We start from the raw sequence: 22,856 nt of genomic DNA on the forward strand, positions 1-22,856 counted from the left end.
AGAAATGTATGCATGTTTTTATGACAATGGTTTATAAAGGCAGCGTGTGCTGGTTGGGTGTTTTGGCCTGCCATAAAAACACTAATCAAATATTAAAATTACATTGTGTCAGTAAAGAATACACACTGGCTCTCAGTTCGAAGCTAGAAATCATTCTATATATTTAGCCTAAAAAAGGATTGCATGACGACCCGTCATCAAAATGTAAAATATAACATATCCCACTATAACTATCCACAGAATACCAGGGCCTTGATGAACAGCCTGATCAAAGCAATGACAAGCCATGAAAAACACATGCAAGCCAAGAAGGGGGCTGATTCATAAACTACACTCTTTTTGTACTTCTTATTGAACTTGTATGATGAATTGATGACATTATGTCACACATCTAAAGAGCCTATAGCGAGAACTAAAACCCTGGACCCTCCCCCCCCCCAATGAAAAAGGACTAGGGGGCATTAACTATAGGGTGATTACTATAGCTCTATCTGAAAACATATGTTCAATATTCAAACAGATATATCAAAAACGTAAATAAGAGACACAAATAAGTCCAGAAAATTAACAAAGGACTCTAGTTTATTATTGTAAAATTACAAAAGTACTTCTACAAAACATTAAGCGTACAAAAACATAAATACTAAAAACGCTCTCTTATATGAACATCAAACAAACATATCTTAAATATATTCCCACGCATACTGTGCTCCAACTCAATTATATCCCTATTTCTTTTGACAACCAAATAGTCAATAAGCATCTACTGCACTCATGGTCTCAGGTTGTAATACTGGCATCACTCAGAATGGTCATTTATCCCATCAGACATTTTCAGTGGGCTGGGGAGGCTATAAGACATGGAGCCATTAGAGGCTACTTACTGATGTCAAAGGCCACTGTTTGGGTTATTCTTTCCAGGCCCCCAAGGTTTATGACAGCGAATGGATAAACAGAGGAATGCAGCGAAGTTTATGGCAACAGGCACAGCGGGGGGGGGTCAGAGAGAGAATGACATTGAGTGGATAGAGAGAGGAAGGCACTAAGGAAGAAATCATTGTCAGGGCCGCTTGTAGTTCTTAGTAAGGCCCTGTCAACACTGTTTCAGCCTGGCACTCTCTTATTCCAGTCATCCTCGGGGCAAAATAGTGCAACAGTGCATGAGTCTCAAAGAACAAGTTATTTACCTTCGGCAATACCTTATCTGGTAGAGACTATATCTAGCTGCAGATTCCTTATCTTTGAATTCTCCCCATGTGTCAGAACAGATCTGGAAGACTTTTTGTGGCAGTACCCCTGCGCACCGGTAGGTGACATTGATTGGCTCCACGTCCGTCGTCGCCAGTGCCAGAAGTACCTATATAGGTGCCACCCAGGTGTGGAGGCATCAGTTTCTTTTCATGACTTTCCATACCAGAGGGGTCATCCTTGTGCCTAGAAATCAGTTCACAGAGCGGGGAAGATGGGTGGGCCGGTAAAGAATCTGCAGCTAGATACAGTGTCTACATGATAATGCTTTACTGAAGGGAAGTAACTTGTTCATCTGATAGCAACTTATAGCTGCAGATTCTTTACCTGTGATAGCCAAGCAATACCATCCCCGGAGGTGGGTCTGCAAACCAATTTCAAATGAGAAAGTCCTGCAGGAACGAATGGGCAAAGTACCCATCCCCATGGACCTGAATGTCCAGGCAGTAGTGTTCGATAAACGTTTGCAGAGATGCCCACGTTGCTGGCTGGCAGATGTCCAGGACCAGAACTTCGCACGCTAATGCAGTAGTTGCAGCACTGTGGTAGAATGCAAGCAATGTGGTAGAATGAGCACACAAACCCTCAGGAGGTTGCTTCTTAGCCAGTGTGTAACACATTCTAATGCAGAGTATGACCCATATGGAGATTGTTCTCTTCTGCACTACCTGACCTTTCTTTACACACACACATAATCTACCCGGACCTCTTTGGTACGATCAAGGTAGAATGTCACAGCTTTTTTTGGGTCCAGGCGGTGTAGTCTCTCCTCTTCCTTAGAAGGATGCGGGGTGCATAAAAAGTAATGAGCTCACAAACCTTCAGGAGGTTGCTTCTTGGCCAGTGAGTGTCAAATCTTAATGCAGAGTACTACCCAATGAGAGATTGTTTGCTTCTGCACTGCCGGACCTTTTTTCACACCCACATACCCCACAAAGAGTTGGTTGTCCACCCGGAACTCATGGGTACGGTCAAGGTAGTACGCCAATGCTCTTTCTGGGTCCAGACATAGAAGTCTCTCCTCTTCCTTAGATGCATGTGGGTGTGCGTAAAAAGTAGACAGGGTGACTGATTGGTCTACATGAAAGGGTGTGGCCACTTTTGGCAGAAAAGAGGTCCTTGTGCAAAGCACCGGTTTGTCAGGGTATACAGAGAGGTAAGGGGGCTTAGACAACAAGGCTTGCAGCTCACTCACTCAAGAAGGCAAATGTAATTGCCACAAGGAAGGCTGTTTTCAGTATGAGAAGCCTGGGGGACAATTGTCGAGAGGCTTGAAAGGAGCACTCCTAAAAAAAGTTAGAACCAAATTAAGGTCCCACTGTGGCATAATGAATGGAGAAGGAGGGAAAAGATGAGTAAAACTTTTGAGAAACCTATGTACAATTGGGGACTTGAACAAAGAGAGGTGTTCAGGCAACCACAAGAAGGCAGAAATGGCAGATAAATAGCCCTTAGGAGTGCTCAAAGCAGAACCCTGCTGGGCAAGGGAACGAATGAAAAGTAAAACCTCAGAAACAGGAGCAGAAAGGGGATCAACAGATATTTCTGCACACCATGCCACAAATTTCTTCCAACAGCAGGCGGAGAGTGGACAGGTTTGGGTGAAGAACCCTCCCCTGCTGTAGTGACAGAAGATCTCCATCTCCACACAAGAAGGTGGAGAGCGGACAGGTTCAGGTGAAGAACCCTTCCCTGCTGCAATGACAGAAAATGTTCCCAAAGGAGCAGCCTGAATGGAGGATCGATGGCCATGGTCATTAGCTTGGGATACTAGACTCTCCGTGACCATTCTGGAGTCACAAGGATGACTTGGGGCCAGTTATTCGTGATCTTCTTGAGAACTCTGGGCAGGATTGGTATAGAGGGAAAGGTGTATAGGAGGCTTGAGCTCCACTCGAGACGAAAAGCATCTCCGAGCGAGAGCCACCTTCGAAACTCCAGAGCGCAAAACTGCTGACATTGTTCATTCTCAGCAGAGGCGAACAGATCTAACCAAGGCTCTCCCCACTGCTGAAAGACACCTTGCGCCGCCTGCAGGTGGAGACACCATTTGTGATCCGCCAGACATCTTCTGCAGGGTTTGTTTTCTGTGGCATTTGGAGAGCCCACCAGGGATATGCCCTGCTGTGCCAGCCATGTCCAGAGACGCAGAACCTCTTGACAAAGGGTCCACAACCTTTCCCCGTTTGTTGCAGTACCACATGGCAGTGGTGTTGTCTGTGACACCTGCTCTAGTCTTCACTTAATGGAGGGTACAAAGGCTTTCAATGCCAGTCAAATCACTCGGTGCTCCAGCAGGTTGATATAGAGTCCAGATGCTGCCAGAGACCACAGTCCTCTGATCTCCACCTCTTCCAGATGGCCACCCCATCCAAGGAGTAATGCATCTGTCACTACTGTCAGATGTGGTTGGGAAAGGGTGAGGGGTTTGCCTCTGACTGAATTGTGGTTAGTTAGCCACCACTGCAGATCTTTTGCAAATCCCTGCAAGATCTGGACAACATCAGAGAGATTCTTCTGATGCTGCTCCCACTGAAACTTCAGGTCCCGCTGCAGAGCCTGCATATGTCATCTGGCATGTGCCACCAGAAGGACGCAGGAGGCCATCAGTCCCAACAGCCCCAGAGTCAGTCTCACCGAAATCTAGGATAGAGGCTCAATCACCTGTATCATAGATAGAATATCCTGCACTCGCTACTCAGGGGGTATATAAAACGCTATATTAGGCAGGTGTTGCTCCTGCTCCCGGAAAGTCAGGGAGACGTGGAGCTGGCCTGGGATCAGGTTCTGAGCAATGCAGCTTAGAATGCTGAGGCTCCCTCGTCGTGTCAGCCGATGGACGAGGCGAAGTTGAAGACTTCTTGCTCTCCTTCTTGTGCCTCGACTTACCCAATCGTCCCGAGGACTTGCAATGGGATGCCAATGACTTTGGACTCCATGACAGGTCCGAGGACCTTCCTCTCAACCGGGATCTCAACTTGCACTGAGTCACATGCCGGGTAGCCATCAGTTTTAGGGACCTCTCCCTCAAAGACTTCGGATGCATGGCCCAGCAGTCAGAACATAACTTTGGGTCGTGGTCGCGCTCCAAACACCACAGACAGGAGAGGTGCGGATCCGTCACAGATATCAGCCGATGACAGGCTCCTCAGGGCTTAAAACCCATCTTGCATGTTGACATCTTCAACACATCAGGAGGAAAAACCTCAAAAACAGTTGTCAAAATGTCGAAAAGTCAAGTCAAAAACTGACTATGAGGTAGCTCTTCTCCGTATCAGTCTAGTTCTGGCGCAGAATGAAAAGAACTGATGGCGGAACGCCTGGGTGGCGCCTTTATAGATACTGCAACGTCACTTCCGGTGCAGACTACGGATGCGGAGCTGATCGACACCACCTACTGGAGCGCTGGGATACGGCTCACAAAATATCTTTCTGATCCAGCCTGATGCCTGGGGAGAAGTCAGAGGTAAGGAATCTACAGATATATGCCTTCCAATAAGATAATAATACTTTGTGCATTACAGGACACCACATAAACAAAACCACAGATTTGAAAACGAAACAAATATTCATCATACATCTAAATTCAAAACTCTTTATAGAAAAATATATAGGAAAACTCACATATTCCAATATCAACATAATAAAAACTGAAAATACTTCATACTTTTTTAAACAAATGAGTATGTACGAAGACTCCAGAGAATGATGTTACCAAAAAATACTGTATCTTGTAGCCGCAAAATAAACAGCCTTGTCAAACAGAAAACTGTTTAGGACACAACCATCAAATGTGATGTGAAAATGAGTTGACAGTCCCAGATAGCATAGTCCCTTTGTCTTCTAAGATGAGCTGAATATAAAATGTAACAAATGTGACACTGTTTTTGTTATTTAGAGTCACTGTAAAATGCAACTCGATGCTCTCAAAAGAAACCAGACAAATGCTGCTGCTCAGGTAAAGGAGGAATGTGAAATTACCTTTATTCAGTATCTTCCTCTTTATAATTGAAAAGGTACTTGAGCCCACGTGGTGTTGTGTGTTTGGTGACTGATGCCTGTGCTACTTGGGCTGATTAGCCCTACATCAGATTAGCTGCCTCTGTTGAGCAGTGCATCTACTTGTGTAGTTCCTCTGAGCTGTCTTTCTTGTATACACATGCTCAGAGCATCTAGCGAGGACATATAAGCTGTGTTCAGCAGTCCTTCTGTGTGCTGAGAACCATCTACAATTCCACCTGCACCTTGAGTCCCAGTGGCAATGCTATGTTTCATAATATCTGCAAGCCTGTTGGCAGCAGTGGCATTACCTCCAATGTGGTGATGCTAGAAGAATCCAAAAGCTCTGTGAGATGGTGGAAGAGCATCTCACCATCATTGGTAGCTACATGAAAAGTGTCTGTGCTGAAAACACCATGCGAGCTGGGTTTCAGAAAGTTAAGAGCACAAAGTAGGAGCAGCATCTTCATTGATGCGGTGTTTCTGACGAGTCAAGTCTTTTTGACTGTTTTAGCCAATGTAGAGCAGAACACAGAAGCACCATCTGCTAGTATTGCCACTGAACTATTGATAACTTACTATACAATGGTATTACTGCAAGTCTGTGCTGTGCTGGTGAAATTCCTATACAGCTCTGCATTCTACTTTAGAGGCATTTCTTTTCTATTGACATAATATAAGCGTAAATTAAGCGTAAATAGAGAATGTAAATCCATAACCATATTTTTGTACAGACTGCAGGTGGGAAGCTCCGTATAGGTTCTGTGCTAACTGCTATAAATGAGAAATATTTTGAAAGGTCAAAGGACATTTGACCATTACTTGCATTTTCGCCCGCCATCGGTTACATCTGTAAAGATGTCAAGAGGATGAAGCACCATTTTACTTGGGTGGGGGAGGTTAGTGGGGGGTTTATAATACTTTAATGGAAAGGCATACACCGTTCGCTTGTCATTGGCCTCAATAAAAGTCAGTCAAGAGTTACATGGAGGGAACAGTTTACTTAGACTTGACTTACTAATACATCAGACATCAAGTTGTGGTCGACTGCCTGAATAATCTAATGTAAGAGCAGTTATTGTGGAAGAAAAAAGCAGAATAGCTGAAAGCAATTACAGGTCAGATCTATTTGTTAGAGAACTGAATAAGAATAGTCCATGCAGTGATGATAACCTCAAACAAATGGGCAAGGGTATGCAGAAAGGAAAGGAAAAATATGGTCCTTAACACACTGTGCAAACAGCTGTGGTATGAAGTGAACAGCTGGAATTAAGGTACGACTAGCAATTAGCAAGGTACGCAATAAAGCAGGGTGTTTTGCACAGTAATAGTATCAACAGTAACCTTAATTTATTCCAGAATGTTCTGGAACAAGAGGCGTGTGATCTGGGAAATAATGGAGTGCCATTGGTCGGCTGATATTTCTAATCACCAGTGTGCAAGATCCCGTTAGATGGGTTTAAGTGATAGGTTATGGTAGAGTCAAACTCAACATTTACTATTATTTGCAATGCATGTTTTTACAAAAAAAGTCATTGTATTGAATAGGATATGAAGGATATTAAACCAGGTGTGTATGGTGGAGTATCAACGGAGATCTCAGGTTATACCTTTTGTAACATTCATCTGCATCATTGATGGAGAGGTGTATGTGGTATACAATAAGCTTAAGCTTGGTTAGCCTCATGAGGGCTATCTAAAGATGAAGTTAGACCATGCTTATAACAACCGATCATTGTAATAATGATGGGGTACATGCCTTGTTGAGTAAATAAAAAACAATATTCTGGAATAAACTATGATGGCTTTGCACAGGAAACAAAAATTCAATAAGGGGGGGCTGTAAAACCTAAGGAGAGGGGAACTGCTCTTGAATGTGAAAACTGACTAGGAGATTTTGTTGAGACAGATGTATGTGAAATATGTAAGAGAACCAGTTAAGCTTTCACATGGTTTCTCTTGTGGTTGTGGCCAAAAATATATCGGGTGAGTTGAAGTTGCGTGCTAACTTGCAGTACCTGTTGATTGATGTCCCTTGCCAAACATTCTTGAAGTGTTCTCAGCGATTAATAGTGATAACGTCTTCTTATCCTTAGTCCTTGAAGCTTCATGGCACCAAGTTGAGCTTGCACTTGAATTTCGCTCTGTGACTAGGTTTGTGACATCTGAGGTAGTGTTTCAGTACCATAGGTTGGTATTTGTTTTGGCAGCCACCAGAGCCAACTTTCAGAGATGATTACATGCAGGTCTTTGAAAAACGTAGACAGTTTGATGGCTAAAAAGGATGATATTTTGAAACTTAAACTTTGTGAAAGACCACAATCTTTTTCTAAGGAAGGTAATTGGTGTTTTGGATGCGAGTGGAATGACAGATTATAAATGTAAATTATTATCTGTTTAAGTTGAATATCTTGGGCATATGGTAATGACGTGTAACACCAAATCCGGTTGTTGCTGTCAAGAAGGCTATTATTGAAGCACCGATTTACAAACTTGTCCATAGTGAAAAGACTTGTGTGTGTTAATAACAGATGCTAATTCAGAGGCGATAGTTGCTTTTGTGCATGTCTAAAAGGTGTTAAGAATACTGTTGTGTTCCCTTATAAAGTACTAAATCCAGGGGAAAAAACTTTGCTTCAACAATGAGAGGGAAGTCAGGGCTTGTACTCGGGCAGTGGAACACTCTGAAACCTTTGGGACACAGTGTGGTCCCAGGATGAGTGCACGCTTGGCAGACCCCAATCTGTGCCCCATTCTTTTGCATGTTGGGCTGTTCCTAGATCTGAAGAGATACCCCAGTTTGAGCACATCTGTTGCAGGGTGAAGTGCTCCAGTGAGTGGCTGAAACACAGTCAGACTACAGCAAGGATGCTGCAATGTGACAGAATGGTTAAAGATGCTTGAGGGGGCGCAAATAGGAAGTTAATGGGTGGTTAAGGAGGCAACAACATTTGAGATCAAAGTGGTGGAGGCCACAGTGCAGCCTGGGAATACAATTTAGATGTTGGACAATGAAAGAGAAGGTGCACACATCCGAGTATTCAGAATGGCTGCTTTGATTTTGACAAGACATTTCCTAGTGGACTTTATAATATAATGGCTGAGTTACTGGGTAGATTGGGCTGAACTGGTCCAATAAGAGCTGTACCAAGGCTGATTTGCATTCGGCTGGTCTGTGGCAAGAGTAGCAAAGTGGGCAACACAATGGTGGACTAGAATGCAGAGATTAACTTGTCAACTCCAGCCTTCATCTGTTAGATTTCCCTAATGCAAACAATGCCCAGAAGTGATTCCCCAGACAGAAGTCCTATGCAAATGTGCCAAAGGGATCAATCTATATTTCACTTATGAGGTCTAAATAGGCTGAAAAGAACCAGGGATTTCTTGTGGAGGGGATCTGGCCCAGAGGTTCATGATGGACTGTTCAAAATGGAGCTAGAGCAACGATGATTTACATATGACCACACTCTGTCTACAGTGGCACGGGGGAGACAAAAAGCAATGAACTAGTCTTTGACCTTGAGTAATCACCAGTGATCTACTGGCAGCATCTCTGTAAACATGTACAGTTTAGGTAACCAAGCTGCATCGACTGAAGAGCCCCAACTAGGTTGAAATCTCAATAGACTCAAATAGTTTCTGAGGTTGACAACCCTATTACTCAGCCCTGTAGCTTTTATAGGGCATGTGACTAATGGCCATTTTGTCCACTCAGGGTAGGAGATTGTAAATATAGGCAGGAAAGGGCAAGAGTGATGAGGAATTATGGAAGGTTTAGGACAACTTTAGGAGTACTTTTGGTTCATAAACAATCTTTCAATGGTTCATAATCTAGTGCTACTGCTCATGGGCTTCTCTGCTGGAAAGCTGAAGGGAAGACCAAGTACCGCTGTATGTAGGAGTTCAGTATGGTAGGCCAATGTAGAAGAAGCAGACCGAGTCACCCTGCCATCCCATGCACTCTGCACAATGTTTCTGGTTTACTGGATACATGGTAAGGTTCACCTGGCTCAACATGTGCCTGGGTCAATGTTTATAAGGCCCCATTCGGGGAGTATTCTGGATTTGTGTTGGATGTACTGTTCAAAAGCAGAGTTTAATCTGGGCTCCATTACCCCAAAGACAGAAAAAAGGTCGGATGTCCTGAGTAAATGAGTCCGAGAAGGTGTAGATGAGTGTCATAGTATCAGCATTGTAAAAGCTAAGTTGTCCCTTTTCAAAGTCCAGGTACACCCCCACCTTCTGCAATCTCTCCTGGACAGTCAGACTGGTTTTCTGTGGGGATGTGAGAGCACAGTACTCCCCACTAATCAGCTGTAGCACCCAGAAGCCCTCTGTAGGGTTGAACCTGATCCCTCCCCTCCGCTGTGCAGATTCATAGGAGGCCCCCAAGACCCACCAGGTCCCATTACCCACGTCTGCCTCCCAGTAATGCTTGTCCGAGGAAAACATTTCAGTGCCGAGGACGGCAGGCATGAGTGAAAACCTCTGGTCACTGTCCTCCACATCTTGAATAGTATTTCCACGAGTCACAACCTTCTGGTCAGCAGACAAGATGAGTTCATGGTGTGCCGTTTCAGGATCCAGTGTTACTCTCACTACAAAGGAGAACAGAGATAATGCAAAGTTAGTGCCAACAGTACTTACTGGCAGTGCTGGAAAAGATTAGGACACAACCAGATTCTGGATCTGGAAGCTATTCTTGAGCACAGTCCAACAAATTGTTGCATTTCTGTACCAGCAGAGTGTGGTGGACACTGAGCAGTGCCGGCACATAATAACTATGCATCTGACTGTGGCTTGCTTGTAGGGTTGCCACATGGCTGGATTTTTACTGACCTAGTCTGTACTTTTAAGCCCAAGCCAGTAAAAAGTACTACGAGAAACAGCAAAAGATGGTATTTTTTCCCATTCTGAAACCCAAAGAACATGTTACTTACCTTCCGTAATGATCTTTTTGGTGCATACTCTATCCGCATATTCCTCACCTTGTGGGCATAAGACTAGATCCAGAAGGTTTAAAGCAGTACTTCTGCACAGATGTCGTCCCGCTCTGGAAGTCACTAAAGAAGCTGCATGTAAGTGCCCCCCATGCAAGCTGATGTCAGTTGCTTTCTTAGTTGTCCATGCCCTCAGACCCCCAGCTCATTGGTAGATTACCATGACCAGTGTGCAAATCTCTAGAATGGGACAGTTGACAGAATGGGGAGGTGGGAAGGTCGGGAAGGAATCTGCGGTTCGATAAAGTGTCCACCAGCAACATCGTTACTGAAAGTAATTAACTTGTTCTTCTGATGCATACTTCTAACCGCAGATTCCTCACCTTGGGAACAGACACCATATCAGTAACTCCCAAGGTGGTGGGTCTGTGAATTACTTCACAGGAAAAAGTCCAGCAGGACCGGGCAGGCAAAGTGCCTCCCTCGATGAACCTGTCGGGCCAGTAATGCTTTGTAAACCTGTGTACCAACACCCGTATACCCGCCTAACAAATGCTCAGGACAGGTACTCCTTGTGCAACAACAGTGGTGACAGTGTAAGCCCTGGTGTAATGTGCCCGTAAGCTTTCTGGGGGCTTCCTCTTCTAGCCAGTTCATAGCAGATTTTTAAACAGGGAGCAATTCATTGAGAGATGGTCCATTTTTGCATTGTCTTTCCCTTCTTTGCTCCAGAACATCCTTCAAAGAACTGATTATCTGCCCAATGCTCTGGTATGATCTGTAGAAAAGCTTAGTGAACTCATAGGGTCCAAACAATAGTTTCTCTTCCTCCTTCGAGGGATGTGGTGAAGTAAAGAAATCCAGGAAGGTGATGTCCTGTCTGGAATTAAATAGTGTGGCAACTTTTGGTAGAAAGTAAGCTGGGGACCTCAACATCAACTTATCTGTATAGAACACTGTTTAATTTGCATAGGCAGAAAGGCCCGCAGCTCATTCACATGCCTCGCTGATGTTATGGTGAGGAGAAAGATCGTCATCAACATTAGAAGTTTCAATGGACAATTGTGCAGCGGTTTAAAAGGGGTGCACATCAAAAAATGAGGACTAAATTCAAGTCCCACTTTGGCATCACAAAGGGTTTCAGCAGAAATAAATGTTGCAAACCTTTTCAATGTGTTTATAAAGGGCAACAAATGCCCGTGGGCATCTAAGCGCTAACCCTGACAAAGACAGAAGAGGGAGGAGTCTGGGATACTATTAATAAGTAAAAAGACAGGTTTTAAGCAACTTCTTGAATGTAAAAATATCTAAGCAATTTTTCAGCCTCAATGGGAGCCCGTACCATAGCTTTGCAGAATTTAAAACAAAACCTCTGCCTCCCCAGGATGCTTGTTTGTACCATGGTAGAGACAAACACTTGGAAGCTGCTGATCTCAAATTACGAGCAGGAGCATACCAACTAAAATTGTCCTTGATGTATTTGGGAGCTGCATTGTCTAGGACTTTAAAGGTGATATAGGGAGCTTTAAATTAAATTCTTTTCTCCACAGGTAACCAGTGGACATCTTTGATTGCATGAGACACAGATTGATATTTAGGAATGTTTTTCAGGAGCCGAGCAGCTGTGTTCTGTAATATTTGTAGCTTTAAAGGTAGCTTTTTCCTTATACCTAAATACAAGACCAATTTAAGATCCAATTTAAGGACTAAGGAAGTAATTACAGTGTTTTTGAGTTTCGAGATGAACTGGGAAATTTTCCTAATTAGCTTTAATGTCAGAAAGGTGGAGGACACTAACAAATTGATCTAATCTTCAAGTGGTTGTCACAGATCATACCAAGGTTTTTTGCTTTACGCACTGGTAAAGAAAGCAAGACCAGATCCCAGGACCAACGTCTGTAAAAATTCCAAAAGGATTTGTCCAGTCCAAACAGAAGAGCTTCAGTTTTGCTAGAAGTTTCAAACAGTTCTGGGACATCCAAATACTGATCTGTGACACACAGGAGTTGCATTTATCTGCTGTTTGAGTCACTGGACATACATACCACAATCTGTGAATAATCTGCATAAGAAATAACTGAAAGCCCAAAGGATTTGATCAGACAGGCCAGATGTGTCACATACAAATTGAAAAAAGTACGACTTAGTGATGATCCTTGTGCACCCCGCAGGGTAGGCAGAAGTAATCAGAGGCAAATCCCTCTGTTGCTGTATGATGTACTCTGTCAGACAGAAAAGAGTTAATTAGACAGATTGCCGGTCTAGAATTAACTTATCAAGATGGTCTATCAGAATACTGAGGGTGACGGTATCAAATGCAGCAGAGAGGTTGTTGGGTTTATACTGTCGGGCTCGTGCTGTCAAGCCCCGTCTGTCGGGCGCGTGCTGTGGAGTTTCGTGCTTGCTGTCGAACCAGGAGGCACAAGACTCGACAGAGAAACGGCAAGGCGACGTGAGGGACGGTTGGAGGAAGCTGTGCGGAGAAGACTCAAGATTGTATTGTCCTGTTGTTCTAATAAACTTACCTGAAACCAAGACTTTTCATTGGGGACGAGCTGTATTTCCAGGACGGTACTTCCTCCCATGCGTGCAACTCCGACAGTGAGGTGCTCCGACGGTCAGGCGGCCGGAACCAAGGTGCGGAAGGATGAATTTTCTTCTGGCTCTCCAGCAGTCGGTCTACTTCAATTCGCAATAATTTAACTCTGGGAGCGCAATAGTTTAACTCCTGGAGCGCACGCATCTAGTTGTAACCTGCGCGCTCTGCAACGTTCATTGCCGACACGCTGTCAGTGCATGTATAATGCTGTTGCTGTGGCAACCACATGCTTTTAAACGCAGCAACACTGCAACCTGCAATCTAAACACGGCATAGCCTATCTCAGTGCTCTACAACTATTTAATGTGCTACTCTTGAACTTATTGAACTGTTAACTGTGGCACGCACACCACTTTGCACAGGGCATGTCATTTATATGCATTACGCCATCATTGTTATTTTGAATGCTACATTTTACTATACTTTGTATTGATTGGAAATAAGTATCCATCAATTAACAGTGACATGCACATCTCATCACTTTAAGCGTGTCATATTGCGGTTGCTGATTCTTACGAAATGCATCACTCTTTTTTACCACCTGCTTCTTCAGAGTCAGACTGGGAAATGTGGAAAGAAGGATTTGAGGCTTACCTTGATGCTCTGGACGGTGATACCTTTACTCACAAAAAGAAATTGGCCATTCTTCGATATTGTTTAGGTCCAGAAGGCCATAAAGTCTTGAAACACATTCCTCAAGTAGTTGTACCCTTGGCGGAAGGAGAGGGTGATGGAGGAATTGATGAATATTCTTCAGCTATTAAGTTTCTTGATGTTAGATTTAAAGCATGTAAGAATGTCATTATGGAAAGACACAAATTTTACAGAACCTGTTGCAAGTTTTGTAGGCGCCTTGAGAATTTTAGCTGTGTTGTGCGATTATAAGCATGCAAGGATGAAATGATACAAGATCAACTCGTTGAAAAAGCAAACAATAGGAAGGTGCAAGAAACTCTGTTGTCAACACCGAATTTAACACTAGAAAAGGCAGTAGAAATTGCAACTAGAATAGAAATTAAAACAACTTACATGGAACAAATGAACATGTCTGATGAAAAAGACTCACAGCAGAGTGTATCGATGATTAAGCAGAGACCTAAGGAAAGTCACACAAAAGTTAAACCAGAGACATCCGGAAAAAGGGAGACTTTTAAGAAATCTGAATGCTATAGATGCGGTAGCCTTTTCCATTTGGGAAATGCGAGTGTATGTCTGGCTTTGGTAAAAAAATGTTCCAAGTGTTTCAAAAAGGTCATTTTGCAAGCGTATGCAAAGCTAAAGGTAAATTGGTGTCTAACATGGGTGGCAAAGTTCTCAGGATACTTAATGATAGTGTTGGTGGTTTGGAGGCAACCACTAGTGAAGAGGATGAAATTCAAACCATTACAAATGATTCTTAAGTGAGCGAGGGAAATATTTGTAGAGTAGCTTCCAATAAGTCTAGAAGACCTTTTTGTAACTTGAAAATCAATGGGAATGAAGTAAGGGTTATGGCTGACTCAGGTTCACCATATACTCTCTTGAATGAAAGGAAGTGGAAGGAATGTTTTGATCACATTGAACTTAGAAAGTCTGATGTAAGACTGGTGGGATATGGAGGAAAACCTATAGAGGTGTTGGGGCAGTGTGAACTCAAATTTAATTTTCAAGGAAGTACGTCAAAAGGAACTGTGCATGTTGCAAGGGATGATACATGTTTGTTGGGGTGGAATGACCAAACAAATTGGGGAATTTTACTTGATCCTAACAACCCTGAGCAAGTAATCTAGTCATGAACTACAGACATGTACTTTCTGTCAAGGAGAACAATTGGCAGGATGAATTTCCTGATGTATTCATGGATGCACTTGGGATGTTCAAGGGTTTCTCACACTAGATTAAGGTGGCAGAGAATGCTGTGCCTAAGGTGCATAAGGTTCGGAGAGTGCCTTTAGCTTTACGAGCGGAGTTGAGGAAGGAGCTTGACAAGTTATGCGACCAGGGTGTAATTGAAAGAATAGCTTCTGATTGGGTTGCTCCATTCGTAATTGCTCAAAAAGCTAACAGATGAATGCGTATGTGTGTGGCACAAATTTGGGTAGATCGTCACCCTTTACCTAACATTACTGAAATGTTGTCCACCCTTAAGGATGCTAGTAAGTTTAGTTTGTTGGATATGGCTTCTGAGTACCACCAAATCAATTTAGATCCTGAGTCAAGACATTTATCGGCCTTTATTACACCAGAAGGTTTGCTCCAATTCAAACAATTCCAAAGGGTTGTTGATAATTTCTTCAAAATCTGGAGGGAGTCATAGCATTTCAGGATAACATCTTGATTTTTGGGAAGGATAAAAAAAAAACATGATGAAAGGATGAGGCAAGCCTTGTCAATTTTAAAAGACAAGGGTATCACTCTCAAGGTAAACAAGTGTAAATTTAGTACATCATGGATTGATTATCTAGGTTACAGGATATCTGAACGAGTTGTAGAACCAAAAGCAAGTTTATTTAAGGCTATTGAGGATTTCCAATCTCCATGTGATAAGGATCAAGTTAGGTCTTTTATGGGATGAATCGAATTTTATGCCAGATTTATTCCCAACTGTGCAGAAAAAACCTATAACATAAGGAATCTTCTCAAATAAAATGTCCAGTTTTAGTGGTGTTCAAAGTCTGTGGAGGAGTTTTTACAATAGTAATTATGACTGATGCCAGACAAAAAGGATTGGGTGCTGTTTTGTTGCAACGTAAATTTGGTAAGGACGAAGTGATTGATTTTGCGTTGCAAAGTTTGAGGGGTGCTGAATCTACTTATTCAACCATAGAGAGGGAAGCTCTTGCCTGTTGGTGGGGGATTATGCATTTTAAAACGTACCTGTGGGGCGTGCATTTTACTGTCTGGGTGGATCATAAACCTTTGTTACAGTTGTTTTCCACTAGTGGTGCACAACATGCTACCCCCAGAATAGCGAAATGGCAGTACAGGTTACCAATGTATGACTACCACATTGAATATGTGCCTGGAGCAAAAGAATTACTTGAAGATTGTCTGTCTCATCTTCCTAGTGAGAGTAGAAATAAGGAGGATGAAGAAGGAATTGATGAGGATGATGTGTTGGTGTGCTCTGTTGATTGCCAACTGGATGGGGCTGTGACAGAAACTGAGTGGAGAGAAGCATGTGAAAAAGATGAGCAGTTAAGTGAAGTTAAAAAAGGTATTCTTCAAGGGTGGTCTATGTGTAATACTGGTCAAAAAGTAAGTGAAGCTTACCGACAAGGTTTTGGAGAATTGTGAATCGTTAATCACGTGTTGATGTGATCTGATGTTCTGGTTGTTCCGGAGGGCATGAGGAACAAGATACTAACGCTGTGCCATGAAGGTCACATAGGAATGCGGGCTATAAAGAGGAGAATTCGCGACACGTTTTGGTGACCAGGATCGGATAAGAGCGTCGAACATTTCGTGAGAGATTGTTTAATGTGTGCTATAAGTGAGAAGTATCAAGTCACTTCACCTTCTCCTATTGAGGCTATAAAGGTACCTAGTAAACCCTGGAGCAAAATTGCTATAGACATTATTGGTCCTATAGTGTTGTCGAGTGGTGTGGTTGAATATGGTGTGGTATTAATTGATTTTTACAGCCGTTGGGCCGAACTTAAATTTGTAAAAGTGCTGAGTTCTAAGAAAATCATTGAGTTTTTAGAATCTGTTTTTGATAGGGAAGGAATCCCTGAGGAAATTTTGACGGATAATGGCTGTCAATTTACTTCCACTGAATTTGCCAATTTCCTGACACACATGGGCATTAAGCATACTAAAACATCGCTGTATCATCCCAGAAGTAATGGTCTTGTGGAACGATTTAATAGGGTGATTAAGGAGAATGTGCAGTTAGCCAAGGCCAGTCATTTGGATTGCAAGGTAGAATTGAAGAAATTGTTGTGGGCAGTGTGTCCCACCCCCAATGCTGATACGGAAGTATCTCCTTTTGTATTGTTGAGAGGCAGAGTTCCAGCAACGAAATTAACAAGACAGTGGATGGGTGAGTTTGCCATTGACAGAAACTTGATAGAGAAGGTTAATGAACCATGAAAGATAGCTCAGAATAAATATAAAGGGCATCCCAGAAACACAATTGATGTGAAGGTGGGTGATTATGTGAGGGTTAAGAGTGCACGTATCATTCAGAAAGGTATGTCAACATTTTCTGCGCCCAAGAGAGTCGATAACATTTGCAGAAATTGAGTTAAGTTGAATGATGGGGATTGTTGGAATAATGAGAAATTGTCATTAGGTCATGGAGTGGAACTGAATGTTCTCAAGGATAAAGGAAAGGGTGAAGGCACTAGCAAAGTAGAAGATGAGATGAAAGATCTTAAGCTGAGGGCTTCTTCAAGGGATAAGAGGTTCCCTAGCAAATATTGAGATTATGAGATGTTCACTTAACTAGATGATTTTCAAATATTCGATGTACTTGTTCAACTTGATAGGACTTATTCAATATTAATTTTTCATAGAAAATGTGTCCTACTCAAATGTATTTTTGTGTAATTCTTATAGTTGATGTAAATATTTCTAAGTCATTATTTATTATTGTACTTATCACTTTGTTTTTGTTGTTATGTTAAGGGGGAAGATGTGTTGGGTTTATACTGTCGGGCTCGTGCTGTTGAGCCTCGTCTGTCGAGCTCGTGCTAGGGAGTCTCGAGCTTGCTGTCGAACCAGGAGGCACAAGACTCGACAGAGGAACGACAAGGCGACGTGAGGGACGGTTGAAGGAAGCTGTGCAGAGAAGACTCAAGATTGTATTGTCCTGTTGTTCTAATAAACTTACCTGAAACTAATACTTTTCAGAGGTCCAGGAGGATCAAGGCTGCTCTACCACCACCCTCAAGGATAGATCTCAATTCCTCTGATGCTACTAGTAAGGCTGTTTCTGTGCTATGAAATTGTCTAAATCCAAATTGGGTGCCATTCAGCAAATTAGCGGTGTTAGCAAAAGCCATCAATTCGGCATTCAATGCCTTTTCCAGTACTTTTGCTGGAAACAGGAGTTTAGAAATGGGTATATAACTACTGCGGTCCTGAGGGTCCAGATTGGCCTTTTTCCGAAGGAGAAGGATGGGTACTTGCTTCCACTTCACCAGGAAATTTCCTGAACTTATTATTATATATTAAGGATAGACATCAGATGTTCACTAAGAATGTCCAGCACCATCACAACAGGTGATTTAAATAGCATGTACTGTGGCTCTGGTCTCCTTAAACCGTTACAGGGCCGAGTCTGCATTTTTCTAAAAACGCAAGAGCGGTCAAACAGCATATCCATTAAGGACATCTGAACTTCCTCAGAGAAGCCTGGAGACCTCATCTAGGCATCAAAGAGCCACACTACTGCCCATCACTCAGCGTAAACAGTCGGTTGTATCAAAGCCAGAGCATATGACAAATTTTGCAGCATTGCAACTGCACTGAATAGGCTGTGGAAGGGACTCCCAATGTGAAGGGAACCTACACAGGGAATGGGGCTGGGACTGAAGTCAGCAGCAAGCCAGATACAGACTGAAGGGGTTACAGACGACGCAAAGACAGATCTTCAGATAGAAGTCAGACTGTAGACCCCTGTGGAACCTTGGATCCCAAAGGTGCACCAGAGAGAGCCGTTAATGTGCTGAAAAATTGGAAGCATGGAGGCAAGTTGATAACTGTGCACACTGTCAGAATTAAACTTTTTCTTAGACTTAGCCAAAAACTTCGACTTTGACTATGTCCTGTCCAGTGCTTAATTTGTAAATAAAAACGTGCTGCTGCCCAAAGCCCTCCTATTAAACACGCAGCTGCTGCAATTAAATATGCGAACACGGAATACTGAGGCAGCCTATTTCAATCCATTTAAAGCCACTCCCTGCCCCTTCCGCTCACTCTTGCAGCTTTCTGCTTTCTCTTATTGTGACGCTTTTTCGTTTTTCTCTTCCTCCGTCTTTCTCATATGTGTCTTTTGCTCGCAGTAAATGCTTGAGGCAGAAAAATAAGTGCCGACCCTCAAAAATAAGTGCTGCTGCTCCGCACTGAAAAAACAAGCACAAATTAAGCACTGGTCCTGCCTCTGGAATGACTACAGGAATGAGAACGTCACCTTCCTTTCCATTTCCTACTGGTCACATTGTGAAGTCTTCTTGTGACTAGCGATATAAAGTTTGGCATCACAGTCCAGTATGGTCTTCAGTTTCATCAGGGCGCAGAAGTCATGCTCCAACTCCAGACATCATAAGTATTTTTTGTGATGGTCGGTCACAGACATCTTTTTCCAACAGTTGATACAAGATTTGAAACCTGTTGTCTTAGGGAGTGACATTTTCCCTTGCACACTGATAAATCCTGATACTACAAAAAGAAAAAAAGAGAAAGGAACAATAAACTGAATGACACTCTGGGCACAGGAACAAAACAAAGCATCGGAGGACCACGAACAAGACTAGGGTCAGGAGGACTATGATTCGAAATAGGAGGAGGACGGATCAAGTCTAGGACCAGCCAGATCAGGACCAGGAGGACCAAACCCACATAGAAAAAAAGGGGCGCAAGGACAAAGGCCAAGAGACAAAACATCTGAAGAGTCAAGACCATGAGAACCAGGCTGATCGGAACAAGCTAAAGCAAACAGAAATGGGTAAGAGGGACAAGGTCAGGAGGAGCTGGGACAGGGGGACTATGATCATGGGAACCAACACCCTAATCAGGAGGATTACGAACAGAAGGACAAGAAATTAAAAGAGGAGTGGGAAGAGGACCAGTCCTAGGAGGAGTGGTATCATGTCAACTTCATGGCCATGAGGAACTAGAATAGGACCAGGGCCTGTACCGGAAAGACCTATAAGATCAAAACCAAGGGCACCAGCAGACCAGGGCAAGGAGGACAATGAAGGTGAGGGCCGGGAGCACCAGAATCACAGCAACCAAGGAGCAGGAACAGAAATAGAAGAAACAGGACCATGAATTGGAGGAGATTCAATACTGGAAGGTCCAAGAAGACCAAAAGGGCTGCCACCATTTGAGGGCCACCAAACACCACAGAAAAAAACTTAATAAGTGCCCAGATTATGACATGACCCCCTGTCTTAAACTATGTTTTTTCCCAGTTGTCACAGAGTTCTGTGCTGCGGTAGACGATGCCTGGTAAAAGTCACTTTATGCTCTTTGCCAGTGTCACTGACTTGTGATGAGTGGTACCCACTCCTTTGTGAGAAGCATTCTTCTGCACTATTTGGCTGACAGTAATTAGGAGCCTTTTACTACAGGTCCTCTGTTACCAACATACAGCTGAGTAATAAGGCAAACCACTTCTATGCACTAAATGGGTAGGTAGAATGGGGTATGCCACCCGTACAGGAGTCATGACACACCCATACATCCCAGTCATGGAGACAGGGATTGGGTGGGTAGGGAACAGTCATGGCATGACAAAAGTGACAAAACTGCTAAAAATGATAAAATATTGAAGTTAAAAGTTGGATAAAGCTTGAAGTATGGATTATTCCTGTACTTGGTATGGAATCTAGTACAGTAATTCCTCCAGGAAAACATGTGTGGGACATGTATGGAGGGTTATGCATAAGTTTATCTAAGAGTTAAGAGAGCAAGGGTATTAGGGTTCAGGGGCAGGTAATGGTAAGGGGTTTCTAAGGGTTCACGGATGGATAGTGGTAAAAAGAGGTACGTTTTTTGGATTATGGGGCGGGTAGTAGAAAACGGATTTAAGGGTTTTCAAGGTTCAGCGTAGGTAGGGGTAAGGAGCGGTAAGGGGGTGAGATATAGAGAGGTTACCACCCCAACAGAAAATAGCTGTAATTATAGTTAGCACCAGCAATCCACTGGAAATGTATTTTTGGTAATCTTACTTCCTGTTAGAAAAACACCTTAGAAATTCGCTGAAAAAAACCAAAGATTAAAGTGAAAATGTCTGTTACATATACAACTGTAAACTCAAAAAACACTAAAATTCACCAGTTACAGTTAACTGAAATAACTATAACTCGTGCCCTGCTTATGCCCTCACATATTACATCACTCATGACATGTTTTATGACATCACTGATAACATCACTAATTAAATCTGAGATTTTGGCTCCCAGTCCACCAATAGGAAACTTCTATATATTCTGGTGCCAAAAGTCCTTGTTGCACACGAGCCCCATGTCTGAATCACTCAACAGAGTTGACAGTTACAGTATAAGAATGCCTTTCTGGGATGCCACATGGAAAATACCTATATGTTGCCACTGCATGGTACTTACTTTGTGGGAATTTTTACCAATCCATGGGTCACCATCACATTAAAAGTGTTTAAGCCTAAGAAGCGCAATTCAAGAAATGTCACTTGGTGCGAAGCACTCTTGAAGAAATGAGTTCCTGCTAAGAATTGTAGGTCAAGAAATGAAAGCCTACTGAGAATTTTGGCAAAGTAGCATGAGCCAATACATGGCGCCATTCTGAGTGATATGGATTAAGAAATGGAGGCCCTGTGAGTAGTGTGGTTCAATAAATGCTGTCATTGTGAGTAGTCTGAAGCAAGATGACGGCTGAGATATATGGATAAAACACGGAGCACTGCTGCATGTGCAGTACTGTACGTCAGGAAATGGTGCTCTTGTGACATATGTAGGTTAGGAAATGGTGCCCTTGTGGGCAGGATAGGTTAATTAGTGGAACTCTTCTAACTTACGCATGTTAAGAAATATTAAGTAACAGACTCCTTGTGAGTCGTGTACATCAAAGAATGGAGCTCTTGTGAGTAGCTTGGATCAAGGAATGGCGCTCCTGTGAGTAGTGCCGGTCAGGGAATGGACCTCTGAGTAGTGTGAATCGAGGATCGAGAATCGAAGCTCTTCTGATTTGTGTAATAAAGGGACTGGAGCCTTTATGAATAGTGTGGGTCGAGGACTGGAGCTCTTCAAAGTAGTGAGAGTCAAGGAATGGAGCTCGTGTGAGTAGAGTGGTACAAGGAATGAGGCGCTGGTGAGTATTGTGGATCAAGCAGTGAGAAGTATGGAACAGGGAATAGAGGTCTTGTGAGTAGAGTGGTACAAGGAATGAGGCTCTGGTAAGTATTGTGGCTCAAGCAGTGAGAAGTGTGGAACAGGGAATGGAGCTCTTGTGAGTAGAGTGGTACAAGGAATAAGGCTCTGGTGAGTATTGTGCATCAAGCAATGAGTAGTGTGGAACAGGGAATGGAGCTCTTGTGAGTAGAGTGGTACAAGGAATGAGGCTCTGGTGAGTATTGTGGATCAAGCAATGATTAGTGTGGAACAGGGAATGGAGCTCTTGTGAGTAGCGTGGTACAAGGAATGAGGCTCTGGTGAGTATTGTGGATCAAGCACTGAGTAGTGTGGAACAGGGAATAGAGCTCTTGTGAGTAGAGTGGTACAAGGAATAAGGCTCTGGTGAGTATTGTGGATCAAGCACTGAGTAGTGCGGAACAGGGAATGGAGTTCTTGTGAGCAGAGTGGGACAGGTAATGGGGCACAAATCAAGAATTGTGACTTGCTGAGACACTTTTCAGGGAAAAAAGGCTCTATTGAGAAGTGGAGGTGGAGCTCTGTCTATTCTTGAGCAATGAAGGTCAGTAGAGTGGTTAATAATTCAATATGCTAAAAAGAAAATAGATTTTCAAAGCCTTCCCTAAAGCTTGGGGTGACCTGAAACTGTCCAGAATTTCACACTTGTTTAAGTGTGATGACTAGTAGGTAATTCTAACACATGCGTTCAACAGTAGTGGCAGGAGCTGTGGCTGGTGCCAACTGTGGTGGTAGACCTCAGGCCCTGGCACTTATATTTTTACAAATTAGGCGCAGATTAGTTTGGAATGAAGTATAGAGTGCAAAAAAGTAGTGTCCTCTCACCTGCGTGACCCCGAGCTCTTCTCCAACCTGCAATAAGAGTTGAACAGTTTATTGTTTTATGTGTTTCATATTTATTGTAATCAGTGTCTTTCTTGGCAACAGCTAGATAAGTGTTTGTGTGACAATTACGTGTGTATGTTGTATATTGTTCTTCACTCTCTTCTGCTCATGGGCAGGTCATGACTGCAT

General features: G+C 43.0%; 1 protein-coding gene across 2 annotated transcripts in view; it reads right to left on the minus strand.

The window, feature by feature from the left end:
- Nucleotides 1-564: 564 nt before the first annotated feature.
- Nucleotides 565-22,856, minus strand: part of LOC138299177 (butyrophilin subfamily 1 member A1-like) — a 121,102-nt gene continuing 98,810 nt past the window's right edge. For both annotated transcript variants that reach the window (XM_069237272.1, XM_069237270.1), the window contains exons 9-10: nt 22,668-22,694; nt 565-9,845 (exon numbers count right to left, since the gene is read on the minus strand). In XM_069237272.1, the coding sequence (XP_069093373.1) occupies nt 9,331-9,845; nt 22,668-22,694 (542 nt within the window). In that variant the 3' untranslated portion in view covers nt 565-9,330. The remainder of the gene's footprint in view (nt 9,846-22,667; nt 22,695-22,856) is intronic.

This window comes from Pleurodeles waltl, chromosome 6 (genome assembly GCF_031143425.1).
Source record: "Pleurodeles waltl isolate 20211129_DDA chromosome 6, aPleWal1.hap1.20221129, whole genome shotgun sequence".
Lineage (NCBI taxonomy): Eukaryota > Metazoa > Chordata > Amphibia > Caudata > Salamandridae > Pleurodeles > Pleurodeles waltl.